Source organism: Anser cygnoides, chromosome 3 (assembly GCF_040182565.1).
Source record: "Anser cygnoides isolate HZ-2024a breed goose chromosome 3, Taihu_goose_T2T_genome, whole genome shotgun sequence".
Taxonomy (NCBI): Eukaryota; Metazoa; Chordata; class Aves; order Anseriformes; family Anatidae; genus Anser; species Anser cygnoides.
In genome coordinates this window covers 96,804,259-96,822,974 of record NC_089875.1, presented here as the reverse complement: position 1 = coordinate 96,822,974, position 18,716 = coordinate 96,804,259, and the positions used below count along the sequence as shown (strand labels likewise).

The 18,716-nt window shown below is 37.5% G+C and overlaps 1 protein-coding gene across 3 annotated transcripts in view; it reads right to left on the bottom strand.

Annotated features, from left to right (window-relative positions):
• BMP5 (bone morphogenetic protein 5) overlaps window positions 1–18,716 on the bottom strand; it is a 55,807-nt gene that overhangs the window by 19,802 nt on the left and 17,289 nt on the right. For all 3 annotated transcript variants that reach the window (XM_048078086.2, XM_013172252.3, XM_013172262.3), the window contains 2 exons: window positions 11,883–12,075; window positions 6,477–6,625 (listed from right to left, as the gene is read on the bottom strand). In XM_048078086.2, the coding sequence (XP_047934043.1) occupies window positions 6,477–6,625; window positions 11,883–12,075 (342 nt within the window). The remainder of the gene's footprint in view (window positions 1–6,476; window positions 6,626–11,882; window positions 12,076–18,716) is intronic.

Sequence of the window (18,716 nt, the reverse complement as noted above, 5' to 3'; positions counted from 1 at the left end):
AAACACATTTCACAGATTAACCGCTACCTCTAGGTCACAGTAGTTATTTTGGTAATAATTTTACATATTTGTAGATAGAATTATGAACTTCAGTGATGTTGGGAATTCATTTCTGGTCTCTTGAAAAAAAATACCAAAACATTCCAATGCCACATCTATGGTTTCCTTCTTGTAGGGAGTGATCCCAGTGAAGACTGGGGAAGTCCTTTTGGAGAAAGACCCTGAGTATACAGGGTCCAATAATGTCTAACTTGAGCAAACACACTCCTGAGGTTCTGAGTCTGAAAGCTCACTAGGTATTTTCAAAATTAGATAGAAACTTGCTTGATTTCTCATGCCTGAACAGTGTTCTTGTGAGCAATGGGACTTCACAGAAACAAAAGAATTGAGGGAGAGCTTGGCTATCAAAGCTTAAATGAAGATTTATTTTTAAAATGAAAAGTGAAAAGCTAACAACACAGATATGATGGTCTATATATAAGGCATCCACAACCCTCCAACTCTAAAGTATTTTATACTCTCTCTACTGGATTACCTCCATAAACTGTTACACAAACTTTTCCTTTGGTAGACACATTTATCTACATGGACATAAAATACAGCTTTTGAAACAAGCTTCATGTATTTTATTGACTTGTCTGCTCCCTGGAGGCTTTAAGGAATTCTGAAAAATGGGTGGTCTTGGATGGTCTGCTGTGCATTTCCGAGGCTTCACAGCTTTAGTCAAAACTAAACTTCCAGCCTTGTTATTAAAATCTTACATTTTGTTGTTTTTATTCTGTTCACTTGAATGAATTTTGCATATCTTTTTGTGTTGATTTTGGTATTCATAAAGCTCTTGAAGAAAGCACTTGGGATAATTTGTGAACACGTTAGGAACCATGGCATGTTGTATAAGGCAGCAGTACTGTGTATGCTTACACAAAAAAATCAGATGTAATCATACATGAAAACTCTTGCTAAGTACTTGATTTATCCTTTACATTTAATGTACTTAAACTGTGAATTGTCTGTGGGAGTCCTAGGGCTTTTCTGAACGGTTAAGAATGTGTTCAGGAAGACCATAAAACAAGTAGGGATTAGATTAATTGGTCATCCACTAAAGAATACAATGGATAAAAACATTCTGAATGAAACTAAGCAAAAACGCTAATTATTATTCCTAAACTACTGGTGCTTAAATGCAGATGTATCCTTCATCTGCCTGGGAAGCAGGGCAGAGGGGGAGTTGCACAGCCACACAGCTAGGACCAGTATGCTCCAGTATGCACTGGTGGCTGGAGGAAGGGCAGGAGCCTATCTCAAGTAAGTGTGCCCATACTAACACGGGGTGTGTTCACATTGTTGGCTACAAGCAGATGCAAGAAAATGCTGGTGGTATTTCTGACCCAGCTGGAAACAGGTTACACCTATTTTCAAAAAGTAAGGGGTGCCCTGGAGCACTCCCAGGTGCTGGAGCTGGACAATCCACACTTCTTGGGGCCACCCAAGGTGCTGCTGCCATGCTCATGACCAGTGCCAGCTGTCCCCAGGCTCTCCTGTGGCAGCTGCCATGTGGCCACCCTTTTTCTGGACTCTGAGAGAGTCATCCCTCTGGCTCGTTTCACGCCAGCAAAGCTCAGTGCCCCACGGTATTCCCGAGCATGTTTAATTTACTCATATAATTTTGGCCAAAGTCAGCTCTGAACCAGAACTCTCATGTAGCTGTACTTAGGCAGTGCTTGAGCCCAAGCTAATAAAACCTGCTGAGGGGCAGGATATATTAGCTTGGGTTCAGTGCTGTGCTAACATGGCTATATGGCTTCCAGATGGCTCAGAATTTAGGCAGAGCTATTGCTTGCCAAAGTCCATATATATATCAATATATATATATATCTTAAATTCCCCCACTGTAAGGACACTAATGAAGGTGAAATCACTCCTGATGGTTTTGCCTTGTAAATACCAGCTCCACCAAAGGACTTAAATGTGACAACCCAGCAGCATCCTCTGGACTACCTGCCAGATACTGTGGTCACATAGGGTAGATGCCAAGGTTGACTGGGGGCAACCTCGAGGTGAGATTGGTAACACTGAGTGTTGTAAAGGAGAGGTCAAGACCAATGTGAAAGTGTGCAGCCAATTGCCTGTAAGAGCCAGGGTGCTGCCACGGTTTGTTACGGGTTAAAAGCAATTTGGGCACCTCCTGCAGTGCATACCCCAGAAGAGAAGGTGGCCATGCTGCCTCTAAAGGCTTCATAGGAGAAAAGGAAAGGACCTTGAAAGTCCCAAGCTGAGATGAAGAGAAGGTTAAAAACAAAACAAAACAAAAAAAAAAAAAAACAACACAGAGATACAGGGTCTCCTAGTGTCTCCCCCATGACACTGACGAAGGAGCTCCCCAGTCTTTCTTGCAGCATGTAGGAGTAGGAGCTAACTCCCCTTCCAGGGGACACACATAATAGTGTACCCAAGTACGTGCTGGAGAAAGACTTGGCCTTCCCCAGCCTTCACTTAGATCAGGATATTTTTGTTCAAGTTTCCCTTTGCTCTGAGGAAAAAAATAATACCTGAAGTAAGGGTCAGAGTCAGAGAGCTGAAGACTGTTGTTGTCTGCCTACCTCAAACAGCAAGTCTAAGAAAACCTGCCTTAGGACTACATGGTGACAGAAATCACCTTAATCAGCTTGGGTTTTTCAAAGTAAGTACCAGTTTCTTCCCCTGTGATGCACAGGCTGATGGAAAATAACTGCAAGCCACAGCGGTCCAGGAAAACACACAGAAATATGGGCTACGAAGGCTACCCAGGATGTTATATTGAGAGGTGTGTATTTGGGATCTGTTTTTTTGTTTTGTTTTGTTTGTTTGTTTTTTTTTTCCTATGGATCACCAGTAATCATAGTTACACACTTTCTCCCTCTCCCATCTTCTGTAGACAACATTAGGTTCTCCTCAGCACTGACATAAACAGCAAAAGGAAGGCTCTTGCAGATTTGTACTTCTCCATTAGAAGTGATGTGCAAATTGTTGCTAACTTCTAATTATAAAATTGTTAAGTGTTAATACAAAGGTGCTGATTCACTGGAACATGTTTTAAGTCTTTGGACACATATGGTATATATACAGGAAAAGCGTCACATGGAGCATTTCAAATCGTTTCTGCATCTGCATTGATTTTACGCTGCAATTCATCTAACACCCGCACTTCCATCAGTGTGAAAATGATCACCTCTTGTTTTAAACACCATGGAGAGTTTTGGTGTCAAAAGGAGGGAATTGGCCAAAAGGAGATGCTGCAGAATGCTAAGGAGACTTTAAAAAAGAGAATCAAAAAAAAAAAAAAAAAAAAAAGATCCTTAATTTCCACAGCCCCAGGGAAACAGTGCATTATATGTTGACAGCTTCCATATGTGTCATGCAAACCTTTATTCTTACTGCTCAAAATAAAACGTCCCATTAAGAGAAAAAGTCTACATTTCATGCTAAAATGATGTGTATGATACCAAATACTGTCTTAAAGAGAAAAGAAAACACATTCCAATGTCATGTGGCTTTTTGTACTTTTTCAGCATTTTCAAAGGGGGGGAAAATATGAATTACAGTAACCAGACATTGTTCCAGAGTTGTTTTTATCATACTGTTATATTAAATAGCTACAATTTTTTGTATTCCTCATGTAGACATTATTATTTTATATTTATCTTCTTCAGGGATCACTAGAGAATTTTATCTCCACAAGTAATTGCTTAAAAAGTCACTGAAAGATAACCATAAGAAAGATTACTATTAATGATAATGATAACAACACAGTAGCACCTTGAAGTCTCAGCAATTACCAGTGTCCCATTTTAAAGGTGCTGTTATGAATACATCTGAAAAAAAATGAGTACGTATTTACAGACTCTATTATCCAGGGCCCCAGTGCAGCATCTGTCTACCCCAAATATGAATCTTCTGACTTAATGGAATCAGATTTAGTTTAACGGCCCATTGCAATAGAGAGGATAGGGTCTTATCACAAATATCTCTCCAGTTATGGGGGCAGAACTCCTGTACTTCCCATAAACTCAATGGGCAGCTGAAGGCATGTGGAAAGGTGCTTCAGACCTGCATGAACTGAAGTTTCCTTGAGCCAATGGCAGGTTTTTCCATTGCTTTGAATCAGTCCCTGGGTTTTGGTAGGGAAGTGGTTGGAGGAAAGGTGGGTGGGGTTCTCTGGGTTGCAGAGTCCACTACAAACTGAGTCATGTACAAAAATTCATGTTTCATCTGTACACAAACATGTCATTCAACTGCTGGTGTTTCTAATAGCTTCCAGAAGTAACAGCAACCCAATAAAAATAATCAAAGCCTTAAGAGCAAAATTGTAAGAGCATGAAAGGATGATTTTCCTTATGCTAAAATGAAGCGGTATAGCACAGGTCTTCCCAACAGTTTTGAGAATTCTAGTCTCTGGAAGGGCACTCTTCTTGCATGAATAAACTGAAAAGGGAACAGAAAGTGAGGAAAGAGAGGAATTCCCTCCTCACTTGAGCAGCTGTGTTGAGAAATTCAAATAAGCGAGGTGCAGAAGGTAAAGCTGCCTGTGGCTTTGGAATTTAAAATAGAAAATTATCTATCACCTTTCTGATCTTGGGAGTAAGACAGGGGAAATATTTATATAAGCTGTTCTTTTACAATTTCTTCAGTGTATTAATCTAAATGTTTCCTTTTAGCCATACAAACTTTCCTGCTGTTTACTGAATGAATATAAGGTTGAGGCTAGAACCAACAAATTGCTAGTTACAGGATTTCTTAATGAGTGTCTTTCATGGGTATTTCATTTTCAAGAATTTCTTTATTTGAATCTCCTGGGAAAAAAAAATAAAATAAAAAATAAAAATAAAAATAAAAATAAAAATAAAAATAAAAATAAAATAAAATAAATAAAATAAAATAAAATAAAATAAAATAAAATAAAATAAAATAAAATAAAATAAAATAAAATAAAATAAAATAAAATAAAATAAAATAAAATAAAATAAAATAAAATAAAATAAAAAGAAGAAGAAGAAAAAAGTTAAGGATGGAGTTTATTCTGGAGCAGCAAAACTGGCTGGGAGCCAGTCCACCTCATTTGGATGACTGACGAAGGTGTCACCTCTCCAAAATGTTAAGGTCTTAAAACTGGCCTTAATAAAACCATGCTCCATGCTGCCTCCCTGCACAGCTCATGCTCAGGTGCAGGCCATTTGAAGAGTCGAATGCAGCAGCAATGTGGTCTACTTAGTATCAGTGCCTTCCTTTTCTGCTGACTATATCTGGACTTTGTGGGCAATGTTAGGTGAAATTGTGCACCCTAGTTCAAGACTTTTCACTGTGCATAAAGGAGGACTTCGGGGCCCATGACAGCCTTTTGCATAACTCTCCAGCAGCCAGAGCACTTGCCAGAAAAGTATGAGGGTCTTTGTTCACAGCCCAGCTGAGCCTGAGGGAGAATGCAGATCAAAAACAATGAGAAAATGTAGCCAGAACAAAGAAAGAAGAAAAAATATATATATTAATCCTTACACCAGGGTTTCTTCTGCTACTCATTAACATTATGTCAGCTAAGGTTTAGATTAACTGGCATCATAGATCCCCTGACCTCTGACACAGAAAGCTTTTTGACAAGAAAGAGCTAAATCTGAAAGTTTGCTTGTAAAGTAGTACAGATTAAGTGAACCATCACAGAAAAAAAAGGTATATAATTCTCTTTTTATTAGTTTCTAAAGAAGTCTGAGAAAGAATACTTCTTCTAAAAACAGTGTTTTGAACTGAGATGCATTTTCACTTTTTAATAAACAGTATAACTGTGAATAATGTAGTAGTCGAGTAAATTTGTCCTATAAAAAACCCACAGTTATTACTTCAGATTTGTTAGAATTCTTTCTAATTTTCGGCTAATAAAAATTTTCAAGATTTCAAAGTTTTGACCCATTTCAAGGTAAAAAAGTTTTGAAGTTAACTTTTTTTTTTTTTTGAAGGATAGAAAAACAGTTTCCAAATTACCCTATTCTTAACCTTTCTACAGCATTAGTATCAGGGTCTAGGAGGTCATTTCTGAAATATTCGGAGGTTGTTTTATACCTTTCTCCACGCTTCAGCCCACAAAGATATTTAGAAACTTTATAAACCAAAAATTCCACAAATCTGCTAGAATTTCCTGACTGCATGTAGGTAATCATCAGTGGAAGAACATTAAAATGGAACTTGATTTTTCATGTAAGAACTTTTATCCCAAACTTCATTTAATCTAGCTTGATTCAGTTAGCCTTATAATTGTTATATTCCACAGAATTAAGAACAATAAACAGTTTCCAGACCGTAGCTGCAGCAGGACAAGCCTGTGTTCTTCATTTATAAACCCTCCATGGATTGCCACCCAGTAGAGTTAAAAAACACCCATCCAGAAAAGGTTCACAGCAACAGGATGACAAGAGCATATATGGAGCTATGATCTATAGTAACTCTCTTACCGTCCTCAGTTTCAGCGCAGAGCTGCAAGCCCAGATTGTTCTGTGGATTAATCACCCAGTGATTGCTGGTCACAGTAATGTCAAACACAAACCAACCCACATCAGAAGCTTGAGCCCTTCTTGTGTCTAACAGGAACAAGTCTGCATCCCTAAGTTAAAGAAAATAGAGAGTTACGACATCCAAATATTATTATATTTTGCCCTTAACTTCCTTGCTGACAATAACTTCCTCCAGCCCAAATGAATAATCCTTCGACACAGCCTCATCACAACGCAGCACAGCATGTGCTGTAGCCACCATATAATTGTTAAGTATAATATAGGTATTTCCCCTTACAGGCCTTTCTGAAATGACTCTCATCATATGAAAGCTGCAGTTCTGGAAAATCTGAAAAAATCTAGCTTCCTGATATAAATACACAAAATATGTAATTGAGACTGTGTATAAAGGATTCATCTTTCAGCACCAGAATGTCTCAGGAATATTAACTTTTATAAACCATCCAGTGCAAAAGACAAAAAATGTCAAAATCACGTTCCAATTTCAACTAAATTCAAAGGAATAGCATTGCTAAAAAAGTCTGTTATTAATAACATATGACAGCAGTTATATCATATAACAAAACATGAATATATGACAGTTTCATATTAGTACAGATGTTTAGAAAATAAGTCTATATATCAAAGTAGAAATTATATACCAATTCAATAATGTAATTATTACATTTTAACCCTCGATTCCCTGGTATATTCTCAGATTTGTTCCCATGAAATTTTCCAGTAATTCAGAAGGGCTGCTCAGGGGAGTTAGTATAATTGTGTTACTAAATGTTTAGCATGGATCGTTTATTTGTTCTGTTTTCACATATCTCCTGACACAATTGGTTCCAGAACCACATCTGTATTACAAATAATTTACTGCAATGAATATACTAAAAACAAGATATTTAACTCTCATCAGTTTCATTTTACATGCTTCTACAAAGCAGCATGCATTATTAAAAACTGTTTTCACAATTTAGCCTTTTAAACTTAAATCTCTTGTTAGAGAAACCTATTCCTTTTCTGCCATAAATAGTAATCAAAACAACAATACGCAAGAAAAAAATGTTTTACTTTACATTTTGACTGTCCAAATCAACTAAAGACAGACTTGGCTCGCACAGACCTTAGAGTTGAATTGTTACCTTACAGACAGCATGAATATATGCTTAAAGAGGTAGGAGAGATGGAAAGAACAGTCTTTTGTATAATAAGTGAATTTAAAATTATGATGATCCTGTCACTGTATTCTCATGCTGCTTAATCACAACGACATGGCAGGAATTTACTGTTTTATCTTGACTAACCACTTTACACGCACTACAAGCCTTTTACACTGAAAAAACATCTTGCGTAGCTCTTGAAACAGTGCTTGTTCAACACTCAGAAAAATAAGACAAAATGCACTCAGACAAGCGTACAACATTTGCTTACATGTGAGAAATATCTACATAATCAGGTCAAAGAGCTCAGCAACAATGAAGGAATTTTTTTTTTTTTTTAAATTAGGGAAATTGAAAGAGCTTTCTTTAAATTTGTCTTTTTGCCTTCCTTTAAGGGATAATCTTTTGCTGGGCTCTTACCGTTTGTGTTCTAGTAGAACTGTGTGAATGACCACACAAGGAGAAAACATACCTTCTCCCTCTGGAGCTAACATGAAAACAGTCTTACGATTTAAAAGAGCCTGACTCCCTGCGCTAGCACTGAACAAATTAACAACGTACCGCAAGCTCATAAATAGTACTCTCTGGAGTCTTAAATGCCCATTTTTTTCTCTAATAAGCAGTTTTATCGGAACTTTAAAACTGAATGGTATAATTCTGAATGCGACAGGCTTTGACATGGTTATTTGTAAATATATTGTGTATCATTCAATAAATTTAATAGAAAACTGTAAAACTGTTTAGAATAAAAAGTATTACAATATTACAGTGCCATAATTTCACATTTGTATTGTCTCCTCCTGAAATACATAATCATTTTCCCATATAGATTCTTTCAGCTCCAAACTTTGCTGTGAATAATATAAAAAGTCCTCAAAAGTCAGTGCGTGCAATATCTATGTGCCAACTCAGAATAGGGGACTACTAATGGTGCAGCCCAGAAATCTGCATAAAAGACAAATTTTCTCCTGCCGTGTGGCTTTATTATTCTGTACGGCAGCAGAAATTCACACCACTTTGTCTTGGCATTGATATGTCAATCTTCTTGCTCACCTTCCTGCAAGCAGGATCTAGCTATGGTAATAGCCAGCAGACTGTTCTTACCCATTTACTCAGCAAACAAACCAAAAATTAGTTGTGAGTACCTAGAGAAAAATAGAACTCATTCTTAAGAACAGATAGTGAAAGCCTCCAGACCAGTGCAAATGATTTGGTCCACATAATAGTCATTTACTACAGAAATTCAAAATATTACTCAGGAAAAAAAGGTTTTTTTCCCCAGAATTCCTATAACATCAGGTGAAAACCTGACTCTTCAAAAGTCAGTGACAGCTCAGGGTTCAGTTTTCCACCATTAGCTAGTGTCTCAAATTTCTCATCACGTTTTGTGACATTTTTAATTTTAAAATTCTCTTTTATTCTGTGAAGAGAAAAACAAACAAACAAACGAAAATCACACTTAAAATGAAAAACAGCTGCAAATTTTGGCTCTAATTTTTTTTAAAAAAAATCTATTTAAAATTACAACACATGATAAAAAAGTAAGGCATTATGTCGTAAATAGCCTGAAATGCAACAGTGAACACATTCAGGCAGAATACAGCTGATTGTCTTTACCTTTATGGAGTCTCTTTAAGTTTAGTGACCTCAGTTGGGACCCAAACGGCCCGTTGTCTACAAAAGAAATGCTACTGTAGTCAAGAATCTCAGCAAAGAGGTTATGGTCAGAACATCTAAGAAGCTCCAGATCTCCTGGGTCATTTAAGCAAGGAAAGGTGGAATAAACCACCTATACGTTCCTTGAAACCCAGCAAAGTTTTTGACCAGATCAAATCATGACTACTATTACTATGTAATAGGCCATCCCCATAACGCTGCTTCACCTCTCGCCTCATTCCAGAAAGCTGCTCTAGTATCTTAATGCCACTTGAGGATTCCCTAATGTGGGAAGAATCCTTCGGGTTTAGTTAAATTAGTGGCTAGCTGCCACCAGATCATGAACAAGGATTTGGCCTGTTGGAGCACATTACTTTCGTCATGAGAAAAGATCAGGGTAGGAGTACATTGGCAGGGCCGAGTAGGAAAGTTTGCCTTGCCATTGGCTGTGCTTTACACTTTTCCTTAGAACAAATAGAAAACTTCAGTCTCAAAGACTGTCATTTCAGCAAACTCTGAGTGAATTCAATATGCACGCTTCAGCAGCCATGCTGCCACAGAGACAGAAAAATGTCTGAAACTATAAAGTCTGCAACACAGAAACCATAAACCATGACCACGCCTTGCCTAAAGGCATAGCAAAACCTGTAGCAGGTTGTAGGACTCCATCGGATACCCACATTTCCCCTTTCAGATCAAAGAAGGGTGGATGGCCAGGGTCAAACTGAGCAGCTCTGCTGTGGTATGACACTAGCAGGGAGCGTGGAGCACAGCAATTGCACAAAAATTTGCACCTAAATCTGAAAATTTTGCATCTAAAATCTCATGTACACATGTAGGACAAACCCATGAAGTCTGAGCCCCAAAGCAAAAGCTGTAACGTTATTGCAGAAACTAATAATACAATATTTTTGGGAGCTCTTCTGTCTGGAGTTATAAAGAAGCAAGTGGGAAAGGTTTCTTGTTTCTAATATGAGCACTAGAGAGGCTGTGATCTTCTCCTACCGCAACACATTGAGGCATTTACCTCCATATACTCCATGTATAAGTAGAGACCAGCAAAATCAGCAATAGGAGGGAAACACTTGACCATTAGACTAAGTCTGAAGTTTCCTTAGTTATACTAGTGAAAAACAAATAGGTGGTGTGTCATTACACATGCACTTTTCCAGCATTGTGATTCCATCAGAAGACAAGAGGATTTTATGCTTATAAATGGAAATATATAAGTTTATAAAATTATGTTTATAAATATAGTGCTTTTACTATCTTAGAAATGTGCAGATGAACTATTGAAAGAAAGTACTAGTATTCTCCAATGGTTTAATAGAGACAATTGTCATTTTAACAAGCCAGATGCTATTTAAGTTTCATCTTGCTTCAAAGGCTTAAGCTGTTTTCCCTTCTCTGAAATAGAACAGAAATCACTCACTGAGAAAACATAAAAACAAAAAATGAAACCCATTAAAACGGATTAGAAAACCAACTTTTCCCATTAGTTCTTAAAAATAAAATTAAATCTGTAGAGTTTGCAGGTAAAGAGATTTCATCAACCTAGCCTTGACCTGTGCTCTTCAAATGGATATATTTTTTTCCCTTCCTGTTTCTTTCCTTCCTCCAAGAAGCTTCTTTTGGGACCTATATCAACAGAAATTCTGCAAGCTGAACACAGAGGAAAAAAAATCCTGCACAAATCTAGTAAGAAAGCAGAAGATACTCTGGAAGGATAAGTGCTTTCCCACCTGTTGGTTCTGCTCCGTTGACATATAACTCCCTGTTTATAGCCATAAAGTTTTTTAACTTGGTGTTCAGAGATCTCACCTGGAAGGTACAAGCTCAAGGTTCTACTTACAAGGTTCTTACTTAAACTACTAAGTAGATTAGCTACTTTGCCTCATCAAATCTGGTCATTTACTCATTTTTGTAGGTTTTGCACAGTCTTGGAAATATGTCACTCGCACTGTTCTACATACTCGGAATCAGAGATTTGCTCACATGTGACGTTATATTTGCTTTGATTTTCAGTTATTGTAAGCACCATGTGTCATTTTATAGACAGTGCATGACTCCATCTTTTAATCACGTTCTGCAGAACATTAAAAGACATACCAAAAAAGCCACACTCCTTCAAAAGTCAGCAAAGTTGAACAGTCTATCTGCCTTTAAGGAGCTAGCTGAATCTTGGCTTGTAGTATGTCGGTGTCAGCAAATGGTGTATTTCCCAAATCTAGACGCTTCGACTGAGCATACAAATCCACCATTTGCTCACCAAGAACATGAACCTTCACCCCCTCTGTCTATGGGCAGACTGTTTGGTGAGATTGGATATGCAACTCTCCATAAACCTGGAATAAATTACATTGAAGATAAGTTTTATTCTTGCTCAGTATTTGTTGTCGTTGCCTAGGAATTAATGCAACACAAGCCACAGCGATAGCAATAATGCCTTTTCGAGGGTATGCTTATGGTCAGTTATCATCTCTCTAATTCAGATAGAAGCCTGGGACATTGTTTCAGGCATAATACACTCATGCTGGCAAGGTACCTGTTGGGATACTCCTTGATGATCTGGTATATGCTAATCTGAATCGTTTCATTCTCAAAGCGGCTGTTGCTTCGATCTTTGTATATCCGGAATTCGGCTGCTGTCACTGCTTCTCCATGTGGGATTTGAGTAAGGTCAAACCGAAATTCCTTGTAGTGCCTTCTCTGGTGGGAGAAGTCCTTGTCTCTTTCAACTGTTAGAAAAAGAGTTGAATGCAAATTAAAGAGACAAAGTGAGAGACAACACCCATTTCCCATGATTAATGAAGCATTCCCCATGCTTAGGAGTAAACAAACAGGACAATATAAAACTGTGCAAATAATAAAACCACAAGCCCAGACGTACTTCCAGTTAAAGGAAATTCCACAAGCTAAGTGTCTTCAGTTCAAAAGGAAAAACCCTCAGTGGCTTTTATACAAATTCCAGAAGCCAGAGTGGAAAGAATATTAAAAAAAAAAATTAAAAAAAAAAAAAAAAAGCTGAAAGAGGGCATGTTGTAAAGTAACTAGAAATATGGAGAAACTTAAAGCTGCAGAAGGATTTAGGACTTCAATTTAGTTGTAAGCACAGCAGCAGTAATGCCAGAGACATAGGTGACTTTGGAAAACACTAATTGCCACCATTATCCAGGCAGCTGAGAGGAAAGCTGATCATTCCCTCTCAATGTAATAAATCCTGAAGTAGTGCTAAAGTGCACTACAACCACTATATATTCAAGAAGCGGTCACATATAAATTAACACATGCTGTAGTCTAATGGCATCAGTGTCATCTTGCTAGTGGTCAGAAGGAGCCGTGAATCAGGGCCCAGAGGTTCTGGCAACCCGTCAGCAAAGGCAGGGGCGCTCCTGGCTTGAGGCGTCCCCCCAAACATGCAGGGTGTGAAGGGCAGCTGCCAGAGTTTCTGACACCACAATTTAAAGAACAAAACAAAACAACTAATCTCATTATTGCTTAATTCAGGATCATGCGGAATTTTAAAGTGGAGTGGACAGAGCACTTTAGCTGATTTCAGTGTACAACTGATTTGCGGCTAATTCAGATGTCTGCTGCAGTTCTGACCCTGAGTTAGGAGCCACTCCTGCAAAGAAATATCTGTTTTGATGTGGCAAGTGAACGTACAGGCCATAGTACTGGCTGATGACCATCTTACAGGATGAATAGTTCGATTTAAGAGATGTGGAAAGGAAAATCATCCATGGTTTTCCCTTCTACAGAGAGTAACATTGACCTGTTAAGAAGCTGTGCCCAGTGCCCTGTGGCAGTGAAGTTCCACCTTCCTCATGAGGTGCTTTGCTGGACTGATGGTGGACAAAGCCTCAAGCACTCAGAGCTGGGATTCAGGATAACCAGCTAAAGATTTGTGACTGCACCCAGCTCCACTAAATGCTCCCTCCCACAAACCTTGCTCTCTTACTGAGTTTTGGCATTAACTGTCCTCAGATCTGAGAGAGGAACAACCTCAGTTCCGAAAATGTGTAGGTATAGATTACTGCATTACATGTATAAACAATAAAATGCATGTATTATTACAATAGATGTATATTTATACTTATATGTTCATGTTTATGTGTACATCTGCATAAATTTACATACATACACAATGCATATGTGTTTGTATATATATATAAGTAGTATGCATGTTATAAAGTATATGTAGTCTTCCAAAACAGAAATCTGCTGAAAGAAAAAACTGTTTTGGTGTTGCCATATAAAGTTATGGTTATGGACATATTAAAATGAAAGCAACTGAAGCAAAAGTATTTACATTATTTTCAGAGCAGTAGTTAGCAGCTAAGTCACCTGTGGCCATAGAGCTATCCCTTACAGTACACTTCTCTTTCATCCCTGCAAAAATGTAAACTATCCTCGTTTTTATAAGCACAATTTTTGAAAACGTACAAAACTGTGTTGCCTTAAGAATCACCAAAAATAAAATATATAGGCTATAAGAACACTTCATCTTCAGTGAAAATAACTTTCTCTTGGCTGACAAAAGGAAAATTGTCTGCTAACTGCATGGTTTACTTGGCTCAAGTGTGTATTTAGCTTACGTGGGTTTGCCATCTTACAGTACGTAGAAAAAGTAAAGCAGAAAAGAGGCAGAAGCATGTAAACGGGCTGCTCTGTACCTGAAGATGAATGTGCTGCTACTGAAGAGAAACAGGATACGGTCTATTTAGCAGCTCCGCTGCTCGGCTCTAAGCTGTGAGACATATACAGAGATCTAACTTGAGGTTTGGGGCCTGTTTGCCTTTTTTTTTTAAATGTACATTTCTGAAAGAACTTGGCAGAGATTAGCATATGCAAATGCACTGAACCAGGGAGGATTTTTCTAGTATGAAGAGTCTGCCGCAAGTTTCTAATGTTATAGCTGAGGATTGCTGGGCTAACGTGGAACGGATATGTCAATAATCCGCAAATGAAAAATATATTAAAGCCAGAATTAATGTATCAGTAATATCTTGGGTTTGTGTTTATTCAGCAAGTATTTACCAGCATTCATGGGTAACTAAGCACAACTCACTGTGAGTAAGCACTGGAGAATTAGACTCTGAATAAAAGTATTAAATGCCAGTACTCCTGGCCTGAGCTGTTTTTATTTGGGTTTGAGGTTTCTTTTTGTCTAGTTTCTTACAAGTATATTCTAATTAATAACATTAGTTTGGAAACAGCAGTTGTCTCCATATACACTGCAGTTTGGACATAAACCTCTACAACACACTGCAATAATGCTGATGGGATTCTCTCAGGACCACTCACAACTGCTGAAAGAATACTGATAGCCCTTGTCCGTAGAGCCCCAAATTAATTATTACAGCTAACACAGATATTACTTATCCACGTATAACCCAGGAAGAGACAGCACAGCCATCTGAAAGGGACAGAATTTCAGATTTTCCTTAGTCCTAGATTTGCCAGGACAGAATTGGCAGGCAAGGCAAGACTTGGGAGTATCAAGAGCCTCCACAAATGAAGGGTTGTATAAAACAGGCACTAAAATTCATGAAAAACCCTGATTCCAGGGAAGTCCCACCCTCTGCATTGGAGCCAGATTCTCAACCCGTAAATTTCTGTAAGCCAAAGCACAAAACATAAAAACAATTTTTATGAATTTAGACAAGTCAAGATCTTGCATTATATAGCAGACTGGAAAAAAAATCACAACAATGTTGCGGTATTGTCTAGCGACTAGAATAATAAAATATAAAAGATAAATGTTATTTAATGATACTGAGTATTTTAATACAGAAAATAATATACAAATCTAGATCTCTTCTACATCTAAAAAGTGCCTTGCTAGGGAAGACTTTGAATGCACAGTAAGGTTCCTTATCGGGTCCATTGCACTGCTGAAATGACATGGAGTGCAGAGGTGCACCATGTCTCAAGTATTTTTATTTCAGTGCATCCCTGCATTTTTGGCAGCCCAAAAAATACAGGTTAAGATTTTTTAAAGTATTCCGTTCTTTCAGATCATTCTCGTGTCATTCCAGCTCTGCTCAGTTCATCTGCCAAAATGCCTCTCTGTGGGACAGATCATAGCATCTAAAAAATAGTTGACCAGAAAATCAGGAAGTCCTTTTTTAACCATCAGAGGCATATCATTTTTGTAATTAAAAAGGACTAGTATACCAGTGTCAGTTCTGATTACAATAAAATTCTTCATTTGCTGTCATTGATCAGGATTCCTAGCACCAGCTTTTTGAACTGGTATTTTTACACCACCTGAAACTAATATATTCAGCACTATGGTTACATCAGACAAATCATAGCTCAGGGGAATATCACAAACACCTGTGTGTGTAAGATAGGAAAGAATGATATTTTCCACCCATGTGGCTCACTGATGAAATATTCACACTGTACTAACACTCAGCCCAATCACAAAAAGACTGAAGGCAAATTTACACCACAGAGATACTTTGGAAAAATGAGTCATCTTTAATATGAAGAGAAATTATTATTCACAAATTTTCATTAACACAAGTATAAATCACACAGATGGATGTGCAATAAGTAATCAGTATATTATCAATTCTGCTATAAACGTCTGACTGAGCTTAAAAAAATGTAAAAAGTGCTGGCAAGAAGTTTATGTCACAGTGTATGAGGGACTATTATACGTGCTCTTTCATTAGCAGTTAGCTCCCCACTGACATGTGTTTTGCTTTTCCTGAAGAGGCTGGTATGTGGTGACATGTATGGAAAGTGAAAGCTTCTTTAGCATGTGGGGAGCAAACCAAAGCCAGGTTGAAACAGGCTGATTTTACAACATAAGGTCTTAGGATCCCAACTGGATTCACAAATAGTGAATCTTCCCTAATCAACTTAATGTCATTGTTTAACTACTACTTATACATGCCAAGGCATGGTCTTACAGACCATGTAACTATAAGGGGCCATTTGCACTAATCTCACTGAATTTCACTGTTTGACTCTGGATTCTTTGTATAAGCACTAAGTAAACCAGTCAGTTTTAATCACTTCAAGGTGATAAAGGTTACAGTAAGCCGATACACTACAAACGACACTCGTTTACATCTTGAATATAATGAAATGATAGTTTATCTACAGTGAACACTTGTGCTTATCTGACAGAAACAGGTCAAAGGTTCCAGGCGTTTTCTCCTGAAATTACTCAGTGCTGCCTCTAATGACTGATAATTGAAAGCAGAGGCTGGAAATATCAAATGTGGTAGGTGACAGATAAGCAACAGATTAATGCAAGTACTCTGTTACAGGACACTAAAAGGTCAGAGGCCCTAGGAATTAGCTATTGTGCTACTGTGAAAAGACAGACATCAAATAGCTATTTACCTCATTCTTGCTCTGTTCTCCAGCATTCAAATCCTAGAAACCCATTCTCTCTTCTACAATTAGACTACTTGAAGTGACAACACTTTTTACAAAATACGGCAAAAAGGTTTTATAGGGTGTATTGACAAAAGAAAAGGTGCGATCCCAGAGCAGAATGAAAGATGCTTTGCTATTATGGATGTCAATATGTTAATGAAATGCATCACAGAGAATTTAAGAACATTCAGCAGAACGTGATTCTCAGTTGAGGTAGGCCAGACTTTTAAAAATATACATTTCAAAGCTTTGTAACTTTGTGTAGGCTTTTAGGCTGTAGAATACAAACATTAACTTTAAGAAAGTTAAATTAAGCTTATCTCAAGAAGTATATCTTTCATCTTTTTATTCCTCAAAACACAAATTCTAATTCAAAGTTTGTTGAAGTAAATTCAAGTCTTTTCATTCTGTCTGTTGGCTTTTGTATAAGAATTAGTCTTCTAAAAAAATCTTAAATTGAGTGTACTTTTAAAGGTCAAGTGCGATGACAAATACTCTCCAAAAGTGATCATTTAAAAAAATGTGCAGACAAAGGAAATACTTGTCTAAGCAAAGCTACTTTAATTGTAAAAGGTTATAATGTTTTTATAAAACTAAAAGAATCCTGATCAAGACTTGAGAAATTTATTTTGAGTTAGATATCAAAATTCACAAAAATAGTCACCTGCGCTCACGGGAATGTTTTGGACACCAGAGCCTGACACAGTCACTGGAGAGACACTTCTTTTTGTTAAGGGTCAGCTGCCTTGCAGCAGTCCATAATAAGAACAGACGAGTTTATCTACCTTTCTCCTTCAGTCAACTGTGGCTCCAGTCCATAGGAGTAAGAGATAGCTTTTTCTCAACAAACACTTCAACCCATACCAGATAATTTCAATGACTACATCTTAACTGCCAGGATATTGAGTAGCTCAGTGGTGGGACATCCTGGGCCACTGTACAAACACAACACAGGAGTTGGTGGTCAAAATGAAAAAATATATGTATATACATACATATCTGAATTTTTGTTCCTGCATTTGTTTTGCGTTTTTCTTTTTAATCCATTTATTGATATTAGGCATCTACTACATAATCATTAATCTGAGTGTTTTAACTACAAAGCTTCGGAGTCATATGCCCACTTGCTTATTGTTCTTTTAGTACCAAATCTACTGCATTTCTTTCCAAACTGAGATTCATTTTCATCAGCAGAGCAAGTGGGGGCTGGGGCCCCCACTTATATTCTGAAGCCAGTAGTAAGGGAAAGTGGGTGATTTAGACTTAATATGCCATTTCCCTTCCCATCTCCCTCCCCATGTTGAGGTGGGAACCAAAACCACATCCTCTGTTTCCTTGGTGAGTGGTCTATTAGGCAAACAAAAGGTGAATGAAGATGCAATCATTACCATCTGGTTTCTTCATGCAAATAGATTGCATAGAGTTCATAAATGTCTGTCCATATGCCTTAGCCATGTTCAGAATTTGTCTTTTGAACTGAAATCTTTTGAGAATTCTGGGCAAAATGGATCAGTGAATACTCAAAGCCCAAGAGCAGTCTTATTGGGATACCTTATGTCAGAAATGTAGGCACTTGAAGATGGGTATTCCCAAAATTACCTGTCTTCTTGAGTTACATTCCATTCATATCCTATCCTAAGCATCAAACTCATCATCAGTCTTAGTCCAAATTCTGAATCTGATCCTCTTCCAAATGAAGCAAAATTATTTCTGCAATCAGTGAGAATTTTGTTTAATTAAGGAGGGCAAGTCTCCAAAAATCTTACATTTCTCATTGTAGCAGTTCATTTAAAAAAAAAAAAAGCTTTATTGCAGTGCTGTATATTTGACTTTCTCTGTATTTATTATTATTAGGCTGGTTGTATTTAAAGTAATTATAGATTTACAGATGTGGTTTTGAAAGAGTGATGTAAATTGGTTTTATAAAATATGTACTTTCTTATTAAAACACAAAGGAGAAGGCTTGGTAGGTCATACT